The sequence below is a fragment of the Indicator indicator genome, unplaced genomic scaffold (assembly GCF_027791375.1).
Source record: "Indicator indicator isolate 239-I01 unplaced genomic scaffold, UM_Iind_1.1 iindUn_scaffold_101, whole genome shotgun sequence".
In the NCBI taxonomy this organism is placed as follows: Eukaryota; Metazoa; Chordata; class Aves; order Piciformes; family Indicatoridae; genus Indicator; species Indicator indicator.
In genome coordinates this window covers 96030-116893 of record NW_026539216.1, presented here as the reverse complement: position 1 = coordinate 116893, position 20864 = coordinate 96030, and the positions used below count along the sequence as shown (strand labels likewise).

The 20864-nt window shown below is 62.0% G+C and overlaps 1 protein-coding gene across 1 annotated transcript; it reads left to right on the top strand.

The window, feature by feature from the left end:
* The first annotated feature begins 2224 nt into the window (after nucleotides 1-2224).
* DBNL (drebrin like) lies at nucleotides 2225-18922 on the top strand. Its single transcript, XM_054398753.1, has 14 exons — nucleotides 2225-2307; nucleotides 3048-3103; nucleotides 6836-6948; nucleotides 9065-9139; nucleotides 9463-9609; nucleotides 10746-10823; nucleotides 11841-11992; nucleotides 12892-12946; nucleotides 13940-14014; nucleotides 14135-14237; nucleotides 16043-16189; nucleotides 17441-17547; nucleotides 18525-18621; nucleotides 18783-18922. Exons 1-14 carry the CDS (start codon nucleotides 2225-2227, stop codon nucleotides 18920-18922), a joined length of 1428 nt encoding a protein of 475 aa, XP_054254728.1.
* The last annotated feature ends 1942 nt before the right edge of the window (nucleotides 18923-20864 follow it).

Sequence of the window (20864 nt, the reverse complement as noted above, 5' to 3'; positions counted from 1 at the left end):
CCAATATAACTCTATAGACCCCTACAGACCCCGGCAGACACTTAGACCCCTACAGGTACCTAGAGACCCCTACAGAACCCTACAGACCCTGGCAGACCCTTAGAGACCCCTACAGAACTCTGCAGACCCCTACAGACCCCTACAGACCCCTTCAGACCCCTACAGAACTCTGCAGACCCCTACAGAACTCTGCAGACCCCTAAATACCCCTGCAGACATCTGAGGGGGGCTCGAGGGGTTTGCAGCTCTCTCCAGGGGTCTATAGGGATCTGTAGAGGTCTGGAAGTTTCTATAGGGGTCTGTAGAGGTCTGCAGGGGCCTGTAGGAGTCTGTAGGGGTCTGCACAGGTCTGGAAGTTTCTGTAGGGGTCTGCAGGAGTCTGTAGAGGACTGTAAGGGTTGCAACGGTCTGTAGGAGTCTTCAAATGTCTGTAGGGGTCTGTAGGGGTCTTCAAATGTCTGTAGGGGTCTGTAGGAGTCCATTGTCGTCTGCCAGGTTATCTTGGGGTCTGCAGAAATCTGCAGGGGTCTGTAAGGTTCTCTCCAGGTTTCTGTAGGGGTCTGCAATTGTCTGTAGGGGTCTTTAGGGGTCTTCAAATGTCTGTAGGGGTCTGTAGGAGTCCATTGTCGTCTGCCAGGTTATCTTGGGGTCTGCAGAAATCTGCAGGGGTCTGTAAGGTTCTCTCCAGGTTTCTGTAGGGGTCTGCAATTGTCTGTAGAGGTCTGCAGGGGTCTGCAGGGTCCTTCAAGAGTCCACAGGGGCATGCAATGGTCTGCAGGAGTCTGTAGGGGTCTGTAGTATTCTCTGGGGGTCTGTAGGGGTCTGCAGGCTTCCTTAGGGTTCCCTAGGGGTCTGTAGGTGTCTGCCGAGGTCTGCTGGGGTCTGTAGGGGTCCGTAGAGTTCTGCCTGGGTCTTCCAAGGTGTTCAGGGGTCTGTAGGGATCTGCAGGCTTTCACCCCTGTGAACTGTGCTGAGCATCCCTTCAGCCATGCCCCCTGCCCCACCGAGGCATCCAAGTCTGCACTGTGCCCTCCTGCCCAACTTGGCATCCCTCCAGCTGTGTCATCCTGCTCCATGCCAAGCACCCCTGTGCCTGTGCCCCCCTGCCCGGTGCCATCTATCCCACCGTGATCCCCACCATCAGACACACCCCCACCATGCCCCCCACCTCTGCCAGCTCCTACCAGCCAGTGCCGGCTGCAGGCACTGGGGGGCTTCTCATTTCCCCCACTCCTGCTAATTCCATCCCTCCCCCAACAGCTGGGGCCTGTCACGGGGGGCACCACCCTTGGGTCCCCCTCCCCCGTGTGTGCTGCCCCCACACCCCTTCAGCACTGAGTTTTGGGGTGACTCTTGAGGGGCTGGGGGGCAGAGGAGAGCAATCCCCCCACACCCACCAGGGGACCACTGCAGCCTCTCTTTGCTGAGCCCCAGACTCGGTTGTGCCCCCGCAAGCCGACCTGGGAGGAGTTGCCGTTCCCCCTCCCCCCACAAACACTCTGGGCCCAAAGCCGCTGTGACCCCCGCGCCCCCCAGACCCCTCCCCGGGAATGAGGCAAAATCATGGAGAGAATGACCCCGGGAAGAGAGCAGGGGAGGGGGGGCTGGGCGGGGAACAGAACCATTCTGGGGTGGAGAAACGCGGGGGCGGGTCCCGGTGAGTGCGGGCTGAGGGGCGGTCCCGGGGTGATCCCGGGAAGTGCAGCCTGGGGGCAGACCCGAGGTCGGTCTCCGTAAGAGCGGGGCTGGGGGCAGTCGCGTTAAGTGCGGGGCTGGGGGCGGTCCGGGGGCGGTCCCGGTAGGTGCGGGCGAGGAAGGCAGTCTTGGGGGCGGTCCCGGGAGTGAGGGGCGGGATGCGGCTCCGGGGGCCGTCCCGGCAAGTGAGGACGGGAGCAGGCTCCGGGAGCAGTCCCAGTAAATGCGGGCTGGAGGCGGTCCCGGGGGCGGTCCTGGTAAGTGCGGGCGGAAGGCGGTGCCGGGGGCGATCCCGGGGCGGTGCCGTTAGGTGTGGAGCGCGGTGGGGGCGTTCTCGGGGGCGGTCCCGGTAAGTGTGAGCGGCAGGCGGTCCCGGTAGGTGCGGAACGGGGGCGGTCCCAGGGGCGGTCTCGGGGGCGGTGTCGGTAGGCGCGGACGGGAGGCGGTGCCGGGGCGGTGCCGGGGGAGGTCCCGGGGCGGTGCCGGTAGGTGCGGAGCGCGGCGGGGGCGGTCCGGGAGCGGTGCTGCCATGGCGCTGAACCTGAGCAAGAACGGCCGAGCGCTGCAGGAGGCCTACGGCAGGGTGGTGGCGGCCGGGAGCCCCACGGACTGGTGAGGGACTGGGGGGCACTGGGAAGGGGCTCGGGGAGGGGTACGGGGGGGGAAATGTGGGCCGGGGGTGGGGGGATGTGGTGCGGCAGGGGGTAAGGAGGTGGAAGGGGTTCGCAGCGGGTTGGGAGGATGGGGGGGGTGTAGGAGGAGATTTTGGAGGGTGTTGGAGGATGGGGGGGTAGGGGCTCTGGGGGCGATGGGGAGATGTGAGGGATGCTGGGGGGGGAGGGTATGAGGAAGGTGGGGAAGGGCATTGGGGGGTGTCTAGGAGGAGGTTGGGGGTGTTTGGGGGGGCTGTGGGTTACACAGGGAGGATCGGGAATGGTCTGGGGTGGGGGTCTGGGGGATCGGAGTGGGGGGAGGTGGGGATGGGGGGGTAGAAGCGAATCGAGGCTGTGTGGGGGTGTCTGGAGGGTGGGTGAGGGAAGATTCAGGGCTGGGCCAGTGCCTGGGGTGGGACGTGGGGGGTGGGGGTGGATTAGTCAGAGGATGTAGGGGGGTGCTGGCGGGGGGTGGAGGTGATTAGAGGTGCGGTGGTGTCTGGGGTGGGGGCTGTGGGGTGTAAAGGGCGGATCGGGAAATGCCTGGGCTGTGGGGCAGCAGGAATGTGGGGAGGGGACCTCTGCGCATGGGGGGAGGGATATTGGGGGGGGGGGGCCCAAGAGGGGTGCTGTGATCTTTGGGGTGCACATTGCCCCCCCCGGGCTGGACAAACCCCTGCTCCTCTGGCTCTGTCTCAGGGCTCTGTTCACCTACGAGGGCAACAGCAATGACCTGCGTGTGGCTGGCTCTGGAGGTGAGGGGGGGGATGCCCCTGGGGAGTTCTGCAGGGCTCAGCACGTGGGACCTGGGTGGCTTTTGTCACTCGGCGCTTCTAGTGGCATCCAGGCAGTGCGAAAGGAAGTCTCTGCCTTGCCCTGCCGCCGTGGCTGGGTGGGGGAGGGGTTTACTTTCAATGAGGGAAGGAAGGACCTGGGAGTGCTTCAAAGAGTCCAGCTTGGGCCTCCTGAAAGTGCTCTGGTACAGCTGGAGATGAGCCAGGGAGTGCCCAGGTGGGCAAGAAGGGCAGCAGCAGCCTGGCCTGGAGCAGCAATGGTGTGGGCAGCAGGAGCAGGGCAGGGATTGTGCCCCTGGGCTGGGCACTGAGAAGGCCACAGAGGAGGCTGAGGGAGACCTCATTGCTCTCTACAGCTCCTGAGAGGAGGCTGGAGCCGGGGGGGCGGGGGGTGGGTTGGGCTCTGCTCCCAAGGAAGAAGGACAGGACAAGAGGAAATGGCCTCAGGTTGCCCCAGGGGAGGTTCAGGTTGGCCACGAGGAACAATTTCCTCCTGGAAAGGGTTGTCCAGGCCTGGCCCAGGCTGCCCAGGGCAGTGGTGCAGTCCCCATCCCTGGAGGGGTTCCAGAGCCCTGGAGCTGTGGTGCTGAGGGCCATGGATGGTGGTGCTGGGGCAGTGCTGGGTTCAGGGTTGGACTTAGTGGTCTGAAAGGTCTCTTCCAACTGTAACCATTCCATGATCTCAGGATTGGTTCTTTGGTTCTGTGCTTTCCTTTTGCTTCTCACTCAGCTGCACAAACCCTCCTAGCTGCAGAGCCCCAGCTGGCACCAGTCCTGTCCTGTCTGGTTTCTCCACTCTGGTGGTTTCTCCACTCTGGAGATTTGCATCCCCCAGCTCTCAGCCAGGTTCCCTCACCCTTTCCCATTTGTTTCTCATAGCTCCTGGTTGGGTGAGGTGGTCCTGGGACAGCCCCACAGGCCCTGGTGGGGCCCAGGCTGTGAGTGCTTTGGTTCCTGGACATTTTTGCTGCATGGATGGGGGCTGTGGGGAGCCTGGTTCTGTGCTGGAGATCAGCATGGGGCTGGTGAGGCTGTGGGACACAGATGTGCTGATGGTGGTGTGGAAGAGGGCTGTGAGCTTAGGTCTGCTCAGTGAGGTTGTGAGCTAAGTGTCCCAGGAGCTGCTGCTTCTGGACCTGGCTGGACCCAGCACAGCTCTGCTCCTCCAGCACATCCCTTTGTGTCCTGTCACCCAGAGCAGCTCCTGGGCAAGCTCAGGAAGCCTGGGTTGGATGAGTTGCATTGAGAACTGAAGGACAGAGCTGCACAGAGTCCAGCTGGAGGCCTGGGGGTGTTCCCTTGGGGTCAGGACTGGGTCCAGTCTTGGTTGAGGTCTTCATCAACGACCTGCTTGAAATCACAGAGCAGACCCTCAGCCAGTGTGCTGCTGGCACCAAACTGGGAGCAGTGGTGACACCCCCCGGGCTGTGCTGGCATCCAGACAGCCCTGGGCAGGCTGCAGAGCTGGGGGAGAGGAAGCTCAGGAGGTTCAAGCAGGGCAAGGGCAGGGACCTGCCCCTGGGCAGCAACAACCTCCTGCAGCAGCACAGCTGAGGGGGGAGCTGCTGGGAAGCAGCTGCAGGAGAAGGAGCTGGGAGTGCTGGGGGCCAAGAAGGTGCCCAGGAGCCAGCAATGTGCCCTGGGGGCAAGAAGGCCTCAGTGGTGTCCTGGGGGGCATGGGGAAGAGTGTGGGCAGCAGGGCAAGGGAGGTTCTGCTGCCCCTCTGCTCTGCTCTGCCCTGGGCAGGCCACAGCTGCAGTCCTGCCTCCAGGTCTGGGCTCCCCAGTTGCAGAGCCTGGGAAGTGCTGGAGAGAGTCCAGGGCAGGCTGGGAAGCTGCTGAGGGGCCTGGAGCAGCTCTGGGAGGAGAAAAGGCTGAGAGCCCTGGGGCTGAGAGCCTGCAGAAGAGCAGCCCCAGAGGGGAGCTGAGCAATGCTCAGCAAGAGCTAAAGGAGCTGTGGGGGGCAAGAGGCTGGGGCCAGGCTCTGCTCACTGGTGCCCAGGGACAGCACAAGGGGCAAGGGGCACAGACTGGCACCCAGGAGGTGCCACCTGGAGAGGAGGAGAAAGTTGTTTGTTGTGAGGGTGCTGGAGGGCTGGAGCAGGCTGCCCAGAGAGGTTGTGGAGTGTCCTTGTGTGGAGAGCTTCCAACCCCCCCTGGGCACTGTGCCCCTGGGCAAGCTGCTGTGGGTGCCCTGCTGGAGCAGGGGCTTGAGCTGGGGGAGCTCCAGAGGTGCCTCCCCACCTCCCACCGTGAGATTTGTTAAACGGTGACCTGGCAAACCCTCAGCCCCTCCCAGGCTGCCGTCACCCGGCCGGGATTCGGTTTCCAGACGTCTCTGTCAGCTCCGGAAAGCTCCGCGGCAGATTCGGAGCTTCAGAGAATGAACCGAGCCCGGGGCGGCCGCCAGAGACCTGCGGGGGGAAGGTGCAGGAGCCTGGGGGGGAGATGCAGCAGCAGCAGCTCCATGGGAAGCTGCAACTCGCGGGGTGGAGGCTGCAGGAGCTCGGCAGGAAGCTGCAGCAGCTCCGGGGGAAGGTACCGGAGCTCGGTGGGGGGAAGCTGCAGCAGCAGCTCGGTGGCAGGCAGGAGCAGCTCCATGGGAAGCTGCAGCTCGGGGGGAAGCTGCAGGAGCTCGGGGGGGAGGGGGAGGGGTGGTGGTGAAGCTGCAGCAACTTCATGAGAAGCTGCAGCAGCTCAGGGGGAAGCTGCAGGTCGTTTTTCCGGGGCTCAGACCAAAGCCAGGAGCAGGACCCTGGCCTCGGGAGGTTCCTGAGCTGCTGGCGCTTGCTTTTTGCATTTTTTCCTCCTTTTCTGGGAGGTTTTTTGCAGCCATGCTGTGGCTGGTGGGGTGACAGGGCAGGGCCATCGTGTGGCAGGGTCACCATGAGCTCATCTGCTGAGGTTTTGTCCCCCCGTGTGCCAGGGCTGAGCTCTGCTCCTCTCTGTAAGGGGAGATCTCATTGCTCCCTTCATCTAGGTGAGGAGGTTGTAGGGAGGTGGGGGCTGGGCTGCTGAAGCAGGGAGCAAGTGACAGGGCAAGAGGAAGTGGCCTCAAGTTGCACCAAGGGAGGTTCAGGTTGGGCATCAGGAAGAATTTCTTCACTCGGAAGAGTTCTCAACCCAAGTCCCCAGAAGGACTTTGAGGGCTGGAGCAGGGCCAGAGAAGGGAACAGAGCTGGGGAAGGGTCTGGAGAAGAGGCTGGGGAGGAGCAGCTGAGGGAGCTGGGGGGGTTGAGGCTGGAGAAGAGGAGGCTGAGGGAGACCTCATTGCTCTCTGCAGCTCCTGAGAGGAGGCTGGAGCCAGGGGGGGTTGGGCTCTGCTCCCTAGGAACAAGGACAGGACAAGAGGCAATGGCTTCAGGTTACCCTAGGGGAGGTTCAGGTTGGCCTTGAGGAACAATTTCCTCCTGGAAAGGGTTGTCCAGGCCTGGCCCAGGCTGCCCAGGGCAGTGGTGCAGTCCCCAGCCCTGGAGGGGTTCCAGAGCCCTGGAGCTGTGGTGCTGAGGCCATGGGGTGGTGGTATCCTGAGCAGGTACTGGGAGGACTGGGGTCAACAGGAGGCATCTGGAATGTTCTTGGTGTGGGCAAGCTCTGGGTAAAAGTGACTCAGGAGGCTGCAGGCTCTGCCTGGCCCTCCCACCACAGCTGCATGATCTGCTCAGCTCACCTCCTCTCTTCTCTCCTGGGGCAGATGGTGGCCTGGAGGAGATGGTGGAGGAGCTCAACAGTGGGAAGGTGATGTATGCCTTCTGCAGGGTGAAGGACCCCAACTCTGGCCTGCCCAAATACGTCCTCATCAACTGGGTGAGTGGGGTCAGACCCTGTCCCTGTCCCTGCAGGACCTGCTGGGCTTGAGCCTCCTTCCACCTCTCTCCTGGGTTGTGGCTGCCACACCTGCAGCAGCTGGTACCTGGAGTCCTCTCCACCCAGGTGCAATTCTGAGGGTGTTCCATGGGCTTCCAAGCTCTTCACCAGCCTGCATCCCTTCCATGGTCCTTTAGGAGAACCTGCCCCAGCATGGCTCCACTGCAAGCTGGTCCTGCTAACAGACCTGCTCCAGTGTGGGTTCCTCTTTGCATGGAGCTGTAGCTCCTGCCAGGAGCCTGCCCCAGCACAGGCTGCCCACAGCCTCCTTCAGCCTGCTCCAGTGGGGGTCTTCCAGGGGCTGCAGGTGGAATCTGCTCTACCATTAACCTTCATGGTCCTCACCATGGGGCTGCAGAGAAATCTCTGCTCCAGTGCCTGGAGCACCTCCTCTTGCTGTGCTGACCTTGGTGTCTGCAGGGTTGGTTCTGTCCCATGTTCTCCCTCCTCCCCCCAGATGTGGCCACCAGCCTTGGCCAGTGGTGGGGTCCTGGAATGGGCTTTGCTGGACATGCCTGGCTCAAAGCTGACCATGTCCAGCCCCTGCTTCACCAGGGAAGGTGCCAGCACTGGATGCTTGTGTCCATCCTGGGAGTTCTTTGGCAACCATTGCATAGCCCCAAGAACTCTGGGGGCACCACATTGACTTCAGCTTCACCTGGGCTCCAGGAGAGCTCAGGGCTCCACAAGGGCCTGAGAGGAGGCTGGAGCCAAGTGGGAGTTGGGGAATAAGGACAGGACAAGGGAAAAGGGCCTCAAGGTGCCCCAGGGGAGGTTCAGGTTGGCCATGAGGAACAATTTCTTCCTGGAAGGGGTTGTCCAGGCCTGGCCCAGGCTGCCCAGGGCAGTGGTGCTGTCCCCATCCCTGAAGGAGTTCCAGAGATGTTTGGATGAGGAGCTCAGGCCCATGGGAGCTGTGTGCAGGGAGATGTTGGCTTCTGAATGGACTCCGTGGGCCTGGAGGTCTTTTCCAACCAGGTGATTCTGTGCTTCTGTACCAGAAAGTGACCAGCACCAAACCAGCACCCTCTGGGGTGGGCCTTGCCATGGCCTCCACAGATGCTTTGCAGACTCAGGTCGAGGAGATGCTGCTAGAAACCCAGCCTGGGCTGGGGCTCTCCTCTGGAGAGTTTTCAAACCCATTGTGATCCTGGGCAGCCTGCTCTGGCTGCCCCTGCTGGAGCAAGGGGGTTGGGCTAGATGACCTCCAGAGGTCTCTTCTGACCCAGCCATGCTGGGGTTCCACCCCTACAAAACCCCACACTTGGCCTCTTCTCACACCCTGCATGCTGGGGGTGATGCTCCCTGATCCTCTCCAGCCTGGGCCTGGCACCTCCATGCCCTGCTGCCAGGATGCCATTGATCAGAGCCTGGTGCAGGGCCCCCCCAGGTGCTGCTGTGGAGGAACCAGCCCCAGCCTCAGCTCTTCCAAGCAGAGAGTCACAGAATGGCTGCTGGAGAGGCTCCAGAGGAGGCCACCAGGATGATCTGAGGCTGCAGAACCTCTCCTGTGGGGACAGACTGGAAAGGGACCTCAGAGATCCTCTCTTCCAACCTCCCCTCCATGCCCAGGGACACCTCTCAGCCAGACTCAGCTGCTCAGGGCCTGATCCAGCCTGGCCTTGAACACCCCCAGGCAGGAGGCAGCCACAGCCTCCCTGGGCAGCCTGTGCCAGACTCTCACTGCCCTGGCACTGAAGAACTTCCCAAGCTCCAGGCTGACCCTCAGCATCACAGCATCAGAGTCCCAGAGTCAGAATCCCAGAACCAAGCAGGCTGGCAAAGACCTTTGGGGTCACCAAGTCCAAGCTCTCCCCCCCAGCAATCAGCTGAGCCATGGCCCCCAGGGCCTCCTCCAGTCTCTTTCCAAACACCTCCAGGGACAGTGCCAGCAGCACCTCCCCGGGCAGCACATCCCAGTGGCCAATCTCTCTCTGGGAAGAATTTCTCCCTCACATCAGCCTGAAGCTCCCCTGGAGCAGCTTGAGGCTGTGCCCCTGGTCCTGGCTGGGGGCTGGGGGCTGGGGGTGGTCTCTCAGCTGCTGTCTCTCTGCAGACAGGTGAAGGAGTGAATGATGCCAGGAAAGGAGCCTGCGCCAACCACGTCAGCACCGTGGCCAACTTCTTGAAGGTCTGAGCCTTTGGCATGAGGTCCTGCTTGCCTTGGAGGGGGGCTTCAGCCTAGGTCATGGCCACAGAGATCTGTGCCCTGCTCTTTGGGGTGACACAGAGGTGTCTGCAGGGCAGGCCCAGGGCCAGGAGAGGCTTGGGGACAGCTGTAGGACAGCGCAGGGGCATGCTTCAGGGACTGAGGAACCTCCTGCAGGCCAGAGTAGGTCTGGAGGCTGGAGAGGAGCTGGGATGAGCCTCTTCTCCCCCGCTGGTGGGGACCTCTCAGAGCAGCTGTGGTGGCTTCTGGAGCCACTTGTCACCCTGTGCTGTGCCCCTGCCCAGGGGGCTCACGTCACCATCAATGCCCGCGCCGAGGAGGACGTGGAGCCTGAGCTCATCATGGAGAAGGTTGCCAAGGCCTCTGGGGCCAACTACAACTTTCACAAGGAGAGCAGCAAGTTCCAGGACTCAGGTCCTCAAGCTCCTGTGGTGAGTTGGCTCCCGGGGTGGCTTTGTGGGCAGGCAGGGGCAGGGGCTGGGGCCACCATCAGTGAGTGCTGGGTGTCAGGGGGTCCCTGTGCTCTGTGTGGCTGTGGGTTCCACACCACCCAGGGCTGGTTCCTCTCTCTCTGGCTTCTTGTGGAGTGAGTCAGGGCAAGGTGGTGGCAGAGCCACAAGGGGTGGTGGGACAGGGGATGATGGCTTGGAACTCAAAGAGGGAGAGGAGGAAGAGATGTTTGGCACTGAGGGTGCTGAGAGCCTAGCCCAGAGAGATGGGAGATGCCCCAAGCCTGGTACCATCCCAGATCAGGTTGGTTTGGGCTCTGAGCAGCCTGCTCTGGGTGGGGACGTTCCTGGTCAGTGCAGAGGGTTGGACTGGATGAGCTTGGAAGGTTCCTTCCCACCCAAACCATTCCATGATTGCAGACCCAACTGGTTTGGGAGCAGGGCTGATGCCCACAGCTCTGCTCAGGTGTTTAGAGGCACAGAGGCTGTGGGGCTGCTCCCAGGCTGTGGAGCAGCTGAGGGACAGGGGACAAGCAGAGCCTGAAGCTTCCCTACCCCCAGTGCTGTGAACTGTTGAGGTCTCAGCAACTTCTCTTCAGCTGAAGCCTTCTGGAGGAAGGTGGTTTTTGAACACCCAAGCCAGGAGCTTCCTCAGCTGTCCAAAGGGGAAGCTCAGCTTCAGATGATCTCCAGCCCTGCTGAAGAGCTGAGCTGAGCCCTCAGTGTCCCCCAGCCCTGCTTTGCTGTGCCAGTGTCACCCTCCCATGGCTCCTGGCCACTCTGCTGGCTGTCCCAGGCTGGGCTTTGCAGATGATCTCATTTTTACCTTGAGGCAAGAGGAGGACCAGGCTGGGAGCCTTCATTTTTGGCAGCTCAGGCACTGATGGGCTTCAGCCAACCCTTCCTGAAAGCCTGGGGTGAAGCATGAGGTTCCAGTCCCAGGGCTCTGCTGTCCTGCTCCATTACAAAGTGTCTCTTGGTGTTTCTTCTTCTTCTGTTGGCCCTTCCAGCCCAGGCTGCTGGTCTGTGGGACTGGGGAAAGGCAAAGAGGGTCTGACCAGGACCTGCAGGAGAAGCTGTGGTTGCTCCATAAGTGTCACCTTCTGCCTTCCCCCCAGGGCACTGTCTACCAGAGGACAAATGCAATGTTTGAGATCAAGAGAGTCAACAAAGACAACTTCTGGGCCAAGGCTGCGGTGAGGAGGCAGGAGAGCAGCCTCTGCTGCAGCTGCATCACTGGGATGGGAGGGGGGATGGAGCTGAGCCCTCATCTGGAGTTCCCTGGGGCAGCTCTGGAGCCTTCAGCACAGACAGGGACCTGTTGGAGCAGGGCCAGAGGAGGCCACAGCAATGCTGGCAGGGTTGGAAGCCCTCTGCTGAGGCCAGGCTGAGAGAGTTGAGGTTGTGCAGCCTGGAGAAGGCTCCAGGAGACCTTCTGGTGGCCTCTCAGTGCTTCAAGGGCTGAGCAGAAAGCTGGGGACAGAGCTTTGAGCAGGGCCTGATGGGACAGGCCAAGGGGGGATGGATTGGGCTCCAAGAGGCAGATTGAGAGTGGAGAGGAGGAGAAATGTTTGGCACTGAGGGTGGGGAGAGCCTGGCCCAGGCTGCCCAGAGAGGTGTGAGCTGCCCCAAGCCTGGCACCATCCCAGGTCAGGTTTGGGGCTGTGAGCAGCCTGCTCTGGCTGGGGAATGTCCCTGCTGGCTGCAGGGGGTTGGACTGGATGAGCTTGGGAGGTCCACTTCCCACCCAAACCAGTCTGGGGTTCCATGATTCTCTGATTTCTCTCCATCTGCATCTCTCCTCTCCAACTGGGGCTCTCCTGGAGTCCTCCTTGGGGTGCAGAGGGAGGAGGACAAAGGTCTGGAAGAGCTTCTGAGCTCACTCAGACTTGGCTGCAGGCTGGGCCCAGGAGGAGAGGCTGGATGGCAAACTGCACCTGGGTGAGGAGGGGCTGGGTTTGAGGCTTGGCCTCTCTGAAGACATCTCTTGGAGGCTGAAGAGCAGGGGAAGGCTGCTCTGGGTCTGCTGCCTGCTCTGTCTGCTCCCCAGCTGGGCTCCAGCCTGGCTCAGCAGCAGGGGGGAAGCCTTGGGCTGTAGGGAGCCCTCCGTGCCCTGGCAGGGGAGGTGGAAAAGCTGCTGGGGTGGCAGAGAGCTGGCTGTGGGATGGTTCCCAGAGGACTGAACCCAGGGCTTGCCCCACCTGTGCCCCCAGAAGGATGAGGAGAACAGGAGGCTGGAGGAGAAGCGGCGAGCGGAGGAGGAGCAGCAGCGGCTGGAGCGGGAGCGGCGCGAGAGGGAGCTGCAGGAGGCAGCCCGGAGGGAGCAGAGCTACAAAGCCAGGTCCAGCCAGATCGAGGCCCAGAAGTGAGTCCTTGGGCTGGGCAGGATGGGAACAGTGCCCAGAGCCCTCTCCAGGATCTCCTGGAGCTGTGTCCCCTTGTCCCAGCAGCACAGGGTGGTCCCTGCTGCTGCCAGCACTGCAGTGCCAGAGACCTTTAAGGCAGAAGCTGAGGACTCATCCTGCACCAGGGCAGGCTCAGCCTGGCCACCAGCATACCTTGATGCCCCTGGACCTGTTGGTCTCACTCCCCTGATTGCCCCCATGCCACCTGAGGTGTGTTCACCTGTTCCTGCCACCTGAGCCATGTTCACCTTCACGGAGGTGGAGCTTTGGCTGAGCTGGCCCAGGGGCTCCTCCAGCTGGGTTGCCCCCAGCAAGCCCCCTTGGTGGGGCCAGCATCTTCTCCTTGGCCAAAGCAGCCACTTGTCCAGCACCTTCCATGGCTCTCCTTGCCCCCCAGGACCAAGCAACCCCTTGCAGAATGCTTCTGTAATGTGTCCCTGAAAGCTGCCAGCACCTTGGGGCCACGGCAGATTCCACTCCTGGGTTGCCAGAGACCCAGGCTGGCTGGTGGGGGGCTGGGAGCTGCTGTGTGCAGGGCCCAGCACTGTGCTGGTTTCCTTCCTCCCCCCAGGGGTGGTGTGGGGCTGCAGAGGACATCACCTTCCTGTCTGGAGCTGGGCTGGAGGTGTCAGCTCAGCCCCACTGTGCTGGATCCTCTTCTCTGTGACCCTGAGGGAAGAGAGTTCCCTGCTTTGCTCCCACCATTTGGAGCAGCTCCTGCCCCTCTCTTCTCCTGTGGCTCCTCATCGGGCTCCAAAAGTGGGGAATGTGCCTCCCCAGGTCTTCTGAGGGTGAGGTCCCAGCCCAAACCCCCTGCCCTGCCTGCTGGGTAAGCCCAGGCTGTGATCTGTCCCTGCAGGAGATTCCAGCAGCAGCAGGAGGCAGAGAACAGGGACAAGGAGCAGCAGCAGTGGGTGAGCTCTGAGGCTGTCCCCATGGCCTGGTGACTTCAGCCCTGCCCCATAGAGCAGAGGTCAAGGTGCCACAGGGCAGAGCATGCTGTGGGCAGGGGCAGCAGGGGGGTGGAGGAGCTTCCACTGCCTGGGATCTCACTTGGTGGCCCTTGATGGTCACATCCCCATGGCCAGCCCAGCCACAGCCCTGGGGGCAAGCAGAGTTCAGAACTCCATGGGGACACTGGTGGGAGCCAAATCCTTGTTCTCAGCCCAGCAGAGCTCCAGCCTCTCCCTCCCACATCCTGGGGGTTTCCTCCCCATCCACCCTCCATCACCATCTCCATTCCTTGTTCCTGTTCCTCCAGTCCTGGGGGGTGGATGGGGCTAGATGAGGGGTGGGTGGGGCTGGAGAGGGCTGGATGAAGGATGGTGAGGGCTGGATGGGGGTGGATGAGGAAGAAGGGGGATGGAAGAGGCAGGATGAGGGATGGATGGTGCTGGAGGACTGGATTAGAGATGGTGGGGACTGGATGGGGCTGGATGGGGAAGAAGGAGGATGGATGTGGGATGGAGGAGGCAGGATGAGGGATGGTTTGGACTGGATGGGGCTGGAGGGGTGGATGAGGGATGGTTTGGACTGGATGGGGCTGGAGGGGTGGATGGGGATGGTTGGATGGATGGGCTGGAGGGGTGGATGAGGGATGGTTTGGACTGGATGGGGCTGGAGGGGTGGATGAGGGATGGTTTGGAGTGGATGGGGCTGGAGGGGTGGATGAGGGATGGTTTGGACTGGATGGGGCTGGAGGGGTGGATGAGGGATGGTTTGGACTGGATGGGGCTGGAGGGGTGGATGAGGGATGGTGGGGACTGGATGAGGGATGGGGGGGATTGGGTGGGGGTGGATGGGGTTGGATGAGCAAGAAGGGGGATGCAAGAGGCAGGATGGGGGGGGGGGCTGGCAGGGGCTGGCTGGGTGCCTGCTGGGGCTGCAGCAGCTCTCTTGTGCTGCAGAAGGAGCAAGCTGAGGAGCAGGAGGCCAGGCAGAGGAAGGGCTTCAAGAGAAGTGAATCAGTGGAGAAGGCTCAGGTAGGCTCCTGGAGGGTGCTGGGGGAGGCTTTGTTGGCTCACTGCCCACCTCCTGCTGCTCCTCCCCTCGAGGCTGCCCTGCCCCTGACCCTGGGGTCTCTGTGGCCTTGCCCTTGGCAGGAGGCTGCTTCTCTGGTTGCACAGAGGGCAGTGAACCCCAGGGACATCTTCAAGCAGAAGGAGAGGTCGGCGCCGGCCGAGGCGGTGCCAGCCTCACAGCCAGGTAGGTGCCAGGGCTGAGCTCCTCTCCCACTGCTGCCATCCAGGGAGGCTTGGGAAGCATGGGATGGGTGAGGTGGGTTCAGAACTGGCTGAAGGACAGCTCAGAGGGTTGGGATCAGTGGGGCAGGGTCTAGTTGGAGGCTGGAGGTCATGGTCACAGAATCAGAGGATGTCAGGGGTTGGAAGGGACCTCTGGAGATCTTGGAGTCCAAGCCCCTGCCAGAGCAGGAGCAGAGAACCCAGCACAGGTCCCACAGGAACACATCCAGACAGGGCTGGAAAGGCTCCAGAGCAGGAGACTCCACAACCTCTCTGGGCAGCCTGCTCCAGGGCTCTGGGAGCCTCCCAGTGCAGAAGTTCCTCCTCATGGTGAGGTGGAACCTCCTGTGCTGAGTTTCCATCCAGTGCCCCTTGGCCTAGCCCAGGGCACAGTGAGCAGAGCCTGGCCCTGGCCCTTCCTTCCGGACCCTCAGCCCTCAGCCACAGCTGCAGTCCTGCCTCCAGGTCTGGGCTCCCCAGTTGCAGAGCCTGGGAAGTGCTGGAGAGAGTCCAGGGCAGGCTGGGAAGCTGCTGAGGGGCCTGGAGCAGCTCTGGGAGGAGCAAAGGCTGAGAGCCCTGGGGCTGAGAGCCTGCAGAAGAGCAGCCCCAGAGGGGAGCTGAGCAATGCTCAGCAAGAGCTAAAGGAGCTGTGGGGGGCAAGAGGCTGGGGCCAGGACTCTGCTCACTGGTGCCCAGGGACAGCGCAAGGGGCACAGACTGGCACCCAGGAGGTGCCACCTGGAGAGGAGGAGAAAGTTGTTTGTTGTGAGGGTGCTGGAGGGCTGGAGCAGGCTGCCCAGAGAGGTTGTGGAGTGTCCTTGTGTGGAGAGCTTCCAACCCCCCCTGGGCACTGTGCCCCTGGGCAAGCTGCTGTGGGTGCCCTCTGCCATGGGCAGGGCCATGTCTCACACTCTGATGTTCTCCATGGTAAGGCTCTTGCTGCAGTTTTAGCAGTTCAGGGAAGTTCTTCACTTCTGCAGTTCAAAGGTCATTTTCAAAATGAAATTTGATTCTCTTCATGCCCCACAGCCATGGTCCATCGTGGCTGCCCCCCAATGTTCTTCACTTCTTGAACCAAGCAGGAGTGAGAGCCTTTAGAGGAGAGCAGCCTGAGCTGTCAGACAGCAGCCAGGAAGCTCTGAACATCCAAGCTGGTAGCAGCTGCTGGGAGCATGTGGCAGGGCTGGGTCAGCATCTGCTCCTCAGCTCAGCCTCCTGGAGAGGAGCTCAAATTCATCTGGAATAAGATTTTGGTTTGTGACAGGGGCACAAAAGTGCCTTGTGGGGTAGGGACTCACAGAACCGTGGAATGGGTTGGGTTGGAAGGGACCTCAGAGCTCATCCAGCTCCAAGCCCCTGCCCAGGGCAGGGACACCTCCCACCAGCCCAGGCTGCTCAAGGCCTCATCCAGCCTGGCCCTGATCACCTCCAGGGAGGGGACAGCCACAGCCTCCCTGCTCCAGTGTCCCAATTGCTGTCTGTAGAGCCCAGGGGTGCTCCAGAAATCCCTGGTGAGATCCTAGAGGGCAGGCCCTGGCTCCTCCAGCTCCTCCCCCAGGACTGTGTTCTGTTTCTCCGTTTGCTGGGCTACTCCCAGCTGCCAAACTGGTTCTGCCAGCCAGGATGGGAGCTGGAAAATCCTGCCTGGGAGGATCAGCCAGCAGTGGGCACAAAGCACCAAGCAGCTACCACCAGTGACTCCCTCTGGGGTCTGGGGTTATCCTGGCACCCCCCCAGCTCCTGCAGGACCTTTCCCTCCTTTTCCAGGGAAGCTCCGCAGCCCCTTCCTGCAGGGGGAGGTGAACTCCCTGGGTCCTGCCCCTCCTGTCTCTCCAGCCCAGGATGCTGCTCCAGGTTCCTTCACCCCATCCTCTGCCTGGGGAACCCCTCCAGCCTCACCTGGACCTGCTGCAGGTGGGTGGGTTGGTTCCTCACTGAAGCAGCTCAGCCTCACCCCTCCCCAGGGCAGCTCCAAGGTTGGGCACTTGCTGAGTTCTGTTTCCTTTCCCCATGGCTTGGGAAGAGCTTCAGGGCCAGAAACCTGCAGGGATGGTCTCCAGCTGGAGGGGACAGGAAGGGCTGAGCCTGGGGATGGGCCACAACCATGCTGAAAAGGTTGAGAGCCCTCTGCTGAGGCCAGGCTGAGAGGGTTGGGGTTGCTCAGCCTGGAGGAGGCTCCAGGGAGACCTTCTGGTGGCCTCTCAGTGCTTCAAGGGCTGAGAAGAAAGCTGGGGACAGAGCTTTGAGCAGGGCCTGATGGGACAGGCCAAGGGGGGATGGATTGGGCTCCAAGAGGCAGATTGAGAGTGGAGAGAAGGAGAAATGTTTGGCACTGAGGGAGGGGAGAGCCTGGCCCAGGCTGCCCAGAGAGGTGTGAGCTGCCCCAAGCCTGGCACCATCCCAGGTCAGGTGGTCTGGGGCTGTGACCAACCTGCTCTGGCTGGGGATGTCCTTGAAAGGTCCCTTCCAACCCAAATCCAGTCCCTTCATTTCCTCTTCAGCCACAGATTCAGTGCCCAAGGGTTGAGAAAGTTCAGCTCCATGCACCCCCAGAGCCCCTTTCCAGCTCTCTTGCTGCCTCCACACTCAGAGCTTCCCAAAGCACCTCGAGACCCAGCAAAGCAGCTCCCTGTCCCCAGGCAGTGCCTTTCCAGCTCCAGCAGGCAGAGAGGGCTCCTGGGGAGGGCCAGAGAGGCTGCCCAAAGGAGTCAGGATGGACCTGGGAAGCCTCTGAGTGGTTGGCTTCAGCCAGAAAAAGACCTCCTTCGGTGGAGCAAAACCTGCAGCTGTGGCAGAGCTTCTCCATCCACCCTAGTGAGCAGGACCAGGGGGAGGTGGGGACCAGGGCTGAGGAGGATCCAGGGTGGCCAAGTCCTGGTGGTCCCCAGGCCTCAGTCACCACTAGATGCTGCTCTTGGCCAAGAGCTCTGCTCCATCAGGTTTGGTGCTCACCAGGAGGAGCAGCATGGCCATGGCTCATCTTGAGGAAGCTTCCTTCCCCCACCAGAGACTCCTGGGTCTCTCTTCTGTCCCCTTCATTGCTCCCCCCACACCCTCCAGCAGGACAGGAGCCCTGGGTGGGAATCCAGCAGGAGTTTGGTGGCACTGCAAGGCTGGAGAGGTGAGAGGGAGCAGGGAGAGGTGACAGAAAGCTATGTGCTACAGGACAGGACCCCAGGTACAATGGCAGTGCCCCTGGTGCCCAGCTGGAGGAGGCCAATCTCTATGAGGAGCCAGCAGACTCTGCAGCCATCTATGAGGAAGCTCCCCAGGTTGGTGCTGGGGGAGGATGAGGAGGGGCTGAGATGGGGGAAGACTCCAGGAGTTGGTCATGGTCCTGTTCTGACAGGAGGTAACAGTGGTGCTGAGCCCTCAGCACCCTACCTGCACCCTCACCCAGCCCTGGAGCCCCCCGGGGGCCATGGGGGGAGCTCCACATCTCCTCCTTCTTTGCACATCCAGAAGCAGCAGAGCTGCCCCAGCTCAGCTCCTCTGGGCCTGGCCCTTGGAGTCTCCAGTGCCCAGCACTGAGGTTGTGTCCTGGCACAGAGCTGCCCTTGAAGATGTTCCCAACCCAACACAGAGTGTCTTGGGTTGGGAGTGTTGTCAACAACCCTTTCCAGGAGGAAATTGTTCCTCATGGCCAACCTGAACCTCCCTGGGGCAGCCTGAGGCCATTTCCTCCTGTCCTGTCCTTGTTCCTAGGGAGCAGAGCCCAACCCCCCCTGGCTCCAGCCTCCTCTCAGGAGCTGTAGAGAGCAATGAGGTCTCCCTCAGCCTCCTCTTCTCCAGCCTCAACCCCCCCAGCTCCCTCAGCTGCTCCTCCCCAGCCTCTTCTCCAGACCCTTCCCCAGCTCTGTTCCCTTCTCTGGCCCTGCTCCAGCCCTCAAAGTCCTTCTGGCACTGAGAGCCCAACCCTGACCCCAGGCTTCCAGCTGTGGCCTCCCCAGTGCCCAGCCCAGGGGCACAATCCCTGCCCTGCTCCTGCTGCCCACCCCACTGCTGCTCCAGGCCAGGCTGCTGCTGCCCTCCTTGCCCACTTGGGCACTCCCTGGCTCCTCTCCAGCTGCTGGCACCCAGCACCCCCAGGGCCTTTCCTGCTGGGCACTTTCCAGCAGCTCTGCCCCCAGCCTGGAGCCTTCCTGGGGTTGCTGTGACTCAAGGGCAGGACCCCAGGTTGCTGTGACCCTCCCTGTGCATGGTGCTGGTGACTCCAGTAAGTCCTTTTCTCTTCCTCTCCTCCCTGCAGGGCCACCTTGATGATGCCTATCCTCTGGAGTACCAGCAGGTGCCAGACCTGACAGGGAAGGGGCTCTGTGCCCGGGCACTCTACGACTACCAGGCTGGTGAGCCCCCAGCACCGCTGCTGACCTGGGGGAGGTTTGCTGGCCCCAGGCTGCCCCCAGAGACCCTGGCCCCTTGTGCCCCTTCAGGAGGGACATGCCAGGCAGCTGAGGGGCTGTCAGTGTGGCCAGCTGGGGCTGAGCTGTGCTCTGTGTCCCTGCAGCTGATGACACTGAGATCTCCTTCGACCCTGAGCACATCATCACCAACATCGAGATGATCGACGAGGGCTGGTGGAGAGGCGTCGGCCCCGACGGCCACTTCGGGATGTTCCCTGCCAACTACGTGGAGCTGATCCAGTGAGGGGCAGCAGGGGCTGGGGGCAGAGCTGCTGGGGGGCAGCAGAGCTGCTGTGGGAACAGAGCTGCTGTGGAGCACCAGAGCTGCTGGGGGGCAGCAGAGCTGCTGTGGCACCAGAGCTGCTGTGGAGCACCAGAGCTGCTGGGAGGCACCAGAGCTGCTGTGGCACCAGAGCTGCTGTGGAGCACCAGAGCTGCTGGGGGGCACCAGAGCTGCTGTGGCACCAGAGCTGCTGGGGGGCACCAGAGCTGCTGGGGGGCAGCAGAGCTGCTGTGGAGCACCAGAGCTGCTGTGGAGCACCAGAGCTGCTGAGGGGCACCAGAGCTGCTGTGGAGCACCAGAGCTGCTGTGGCACCAGAGCTGCTGTGGAGCACCAGAGCTGCTGTGGCACCAGAGCTGCTGGGGGGCACCAGAGCTGCTGTGGAGCACCAGAGCTGCTGTGGCACCAGAGCTGCTGTGGCACCAGAGCTGCTGTGGCACCAGAGCTGCTGGGGGGCACCAGAGCTGCTGTGGCACCAGAGCTGCTGGGGGGCACCAGAGCTGCTCCAGTTCCCTGCAGCACTCAGTTCCTGCCTCCTTCCCCCTTGCCCTTTCTGTCCCCAAGGGTCCCATCCTGTTCTGAGCCTCTGCAGTGCTGCTGTCCCCCCTGCTCCCCTGACTGGGGGGCTGAGTGCCAGCCCAGGGTGGGGGGCAAACCCCTCAGGGGTCATCCTCAGGGACCAAGCTGCCTCTTGCCCCCCATGCTCCCTCTGGCCCACAAGGAGCAGCCCCTGACCCCCTTGTGCTCAGCACTGCCACAGCTCCCCTGCCCCCAGGGCTGGCTGGGGACTGAAGTCCTGCAGGAGCCACTGGAGCAGACCCAGCGAAGCTGAGACACCCCCCCCCAGCACCCCAAATTCACTGTGAACAAGGAAGAGCCCAGCCCAGCTGTCCCCTCCCTTTAGATGTAGCAGGAGCTCTGCTGAGAATGCCAGGGGGGTCCTGGCCTCACCCACCCCCTCCAGCAGGGGCTGAGGGTGCATCAGCTCCTCCCAGCCTGGCCCCAGGGTCCCAGGGGTCCTTTGCTCCTCCTGTGCTGTCCCCATCCCTCCTGGTGACAATAAAAGGGCTTTTCTTTGGTGATGGAGGGGTGAGGGATGGAGGATGGATGAGGGATGGATGAGGGATGGAGGATGATGATGGTGATGATGTATGTGTGCATTGGGATCCTTTCAACAAGGTGAAGGCACCAGTGCCCATCACCACCTGACCAGATCACCATGGCCAGGCTCCTGCTCAGGCAGCACTAACTGGGGGTTAATTAGCCCCAATGCTAATTAGTGGAGGCTAATGAGAGAGGTTGATGGCATGGGCTCATAAAAGCCAGTGACAAGTGGAGTCCCTCAGGGATCAGTACTGGGACCAGGCTTGGTTAACATCTCTGTTGTTGCCATGGAGAGTGGCACTGAGGCTCCCTCAGCACCAAGCTGTGTGGTGCTGCTGAGCCTGGAGGGGAGGGATCCATCCAGAGGGACCTGGAGAGGCTGGAGGGAAGGGATCCATCCAGAGGGACCTGGAGAGGCTGGAGGGAATGGATCCATCCAGAGGGACCTGGACAGGCTGCAGAGCTGGGCCCAAGCCAACCTCATGAAGCTCAACAAGGCCAAGGGCAAGGTTCCTGCAGCTGGCTCAGGGCAATCCCAAGCACTGCTATAGGCTGGGCAGGGACTGGCTGGAAAACAGCCCTGAAGGAAAGGCCTTGGGGGTGCTGGGGGAGGAGAAGCTCAGCAGGAGCCAGCAGTGAGCACTTGCAGCCCAGAGAGCCAAGCAGAGCCTGGGCTGCAGCAGGAGAAGTGTGGCCAGCAGGGCCAGGGAGGGGATTCTGTCCCTCTGCTCCACTCTGCTGAGACCACTCCTGGAGCTCTGGGTCCAGTTCTGGAGCCTCTGTTCCAGGAAGGATCTGGAG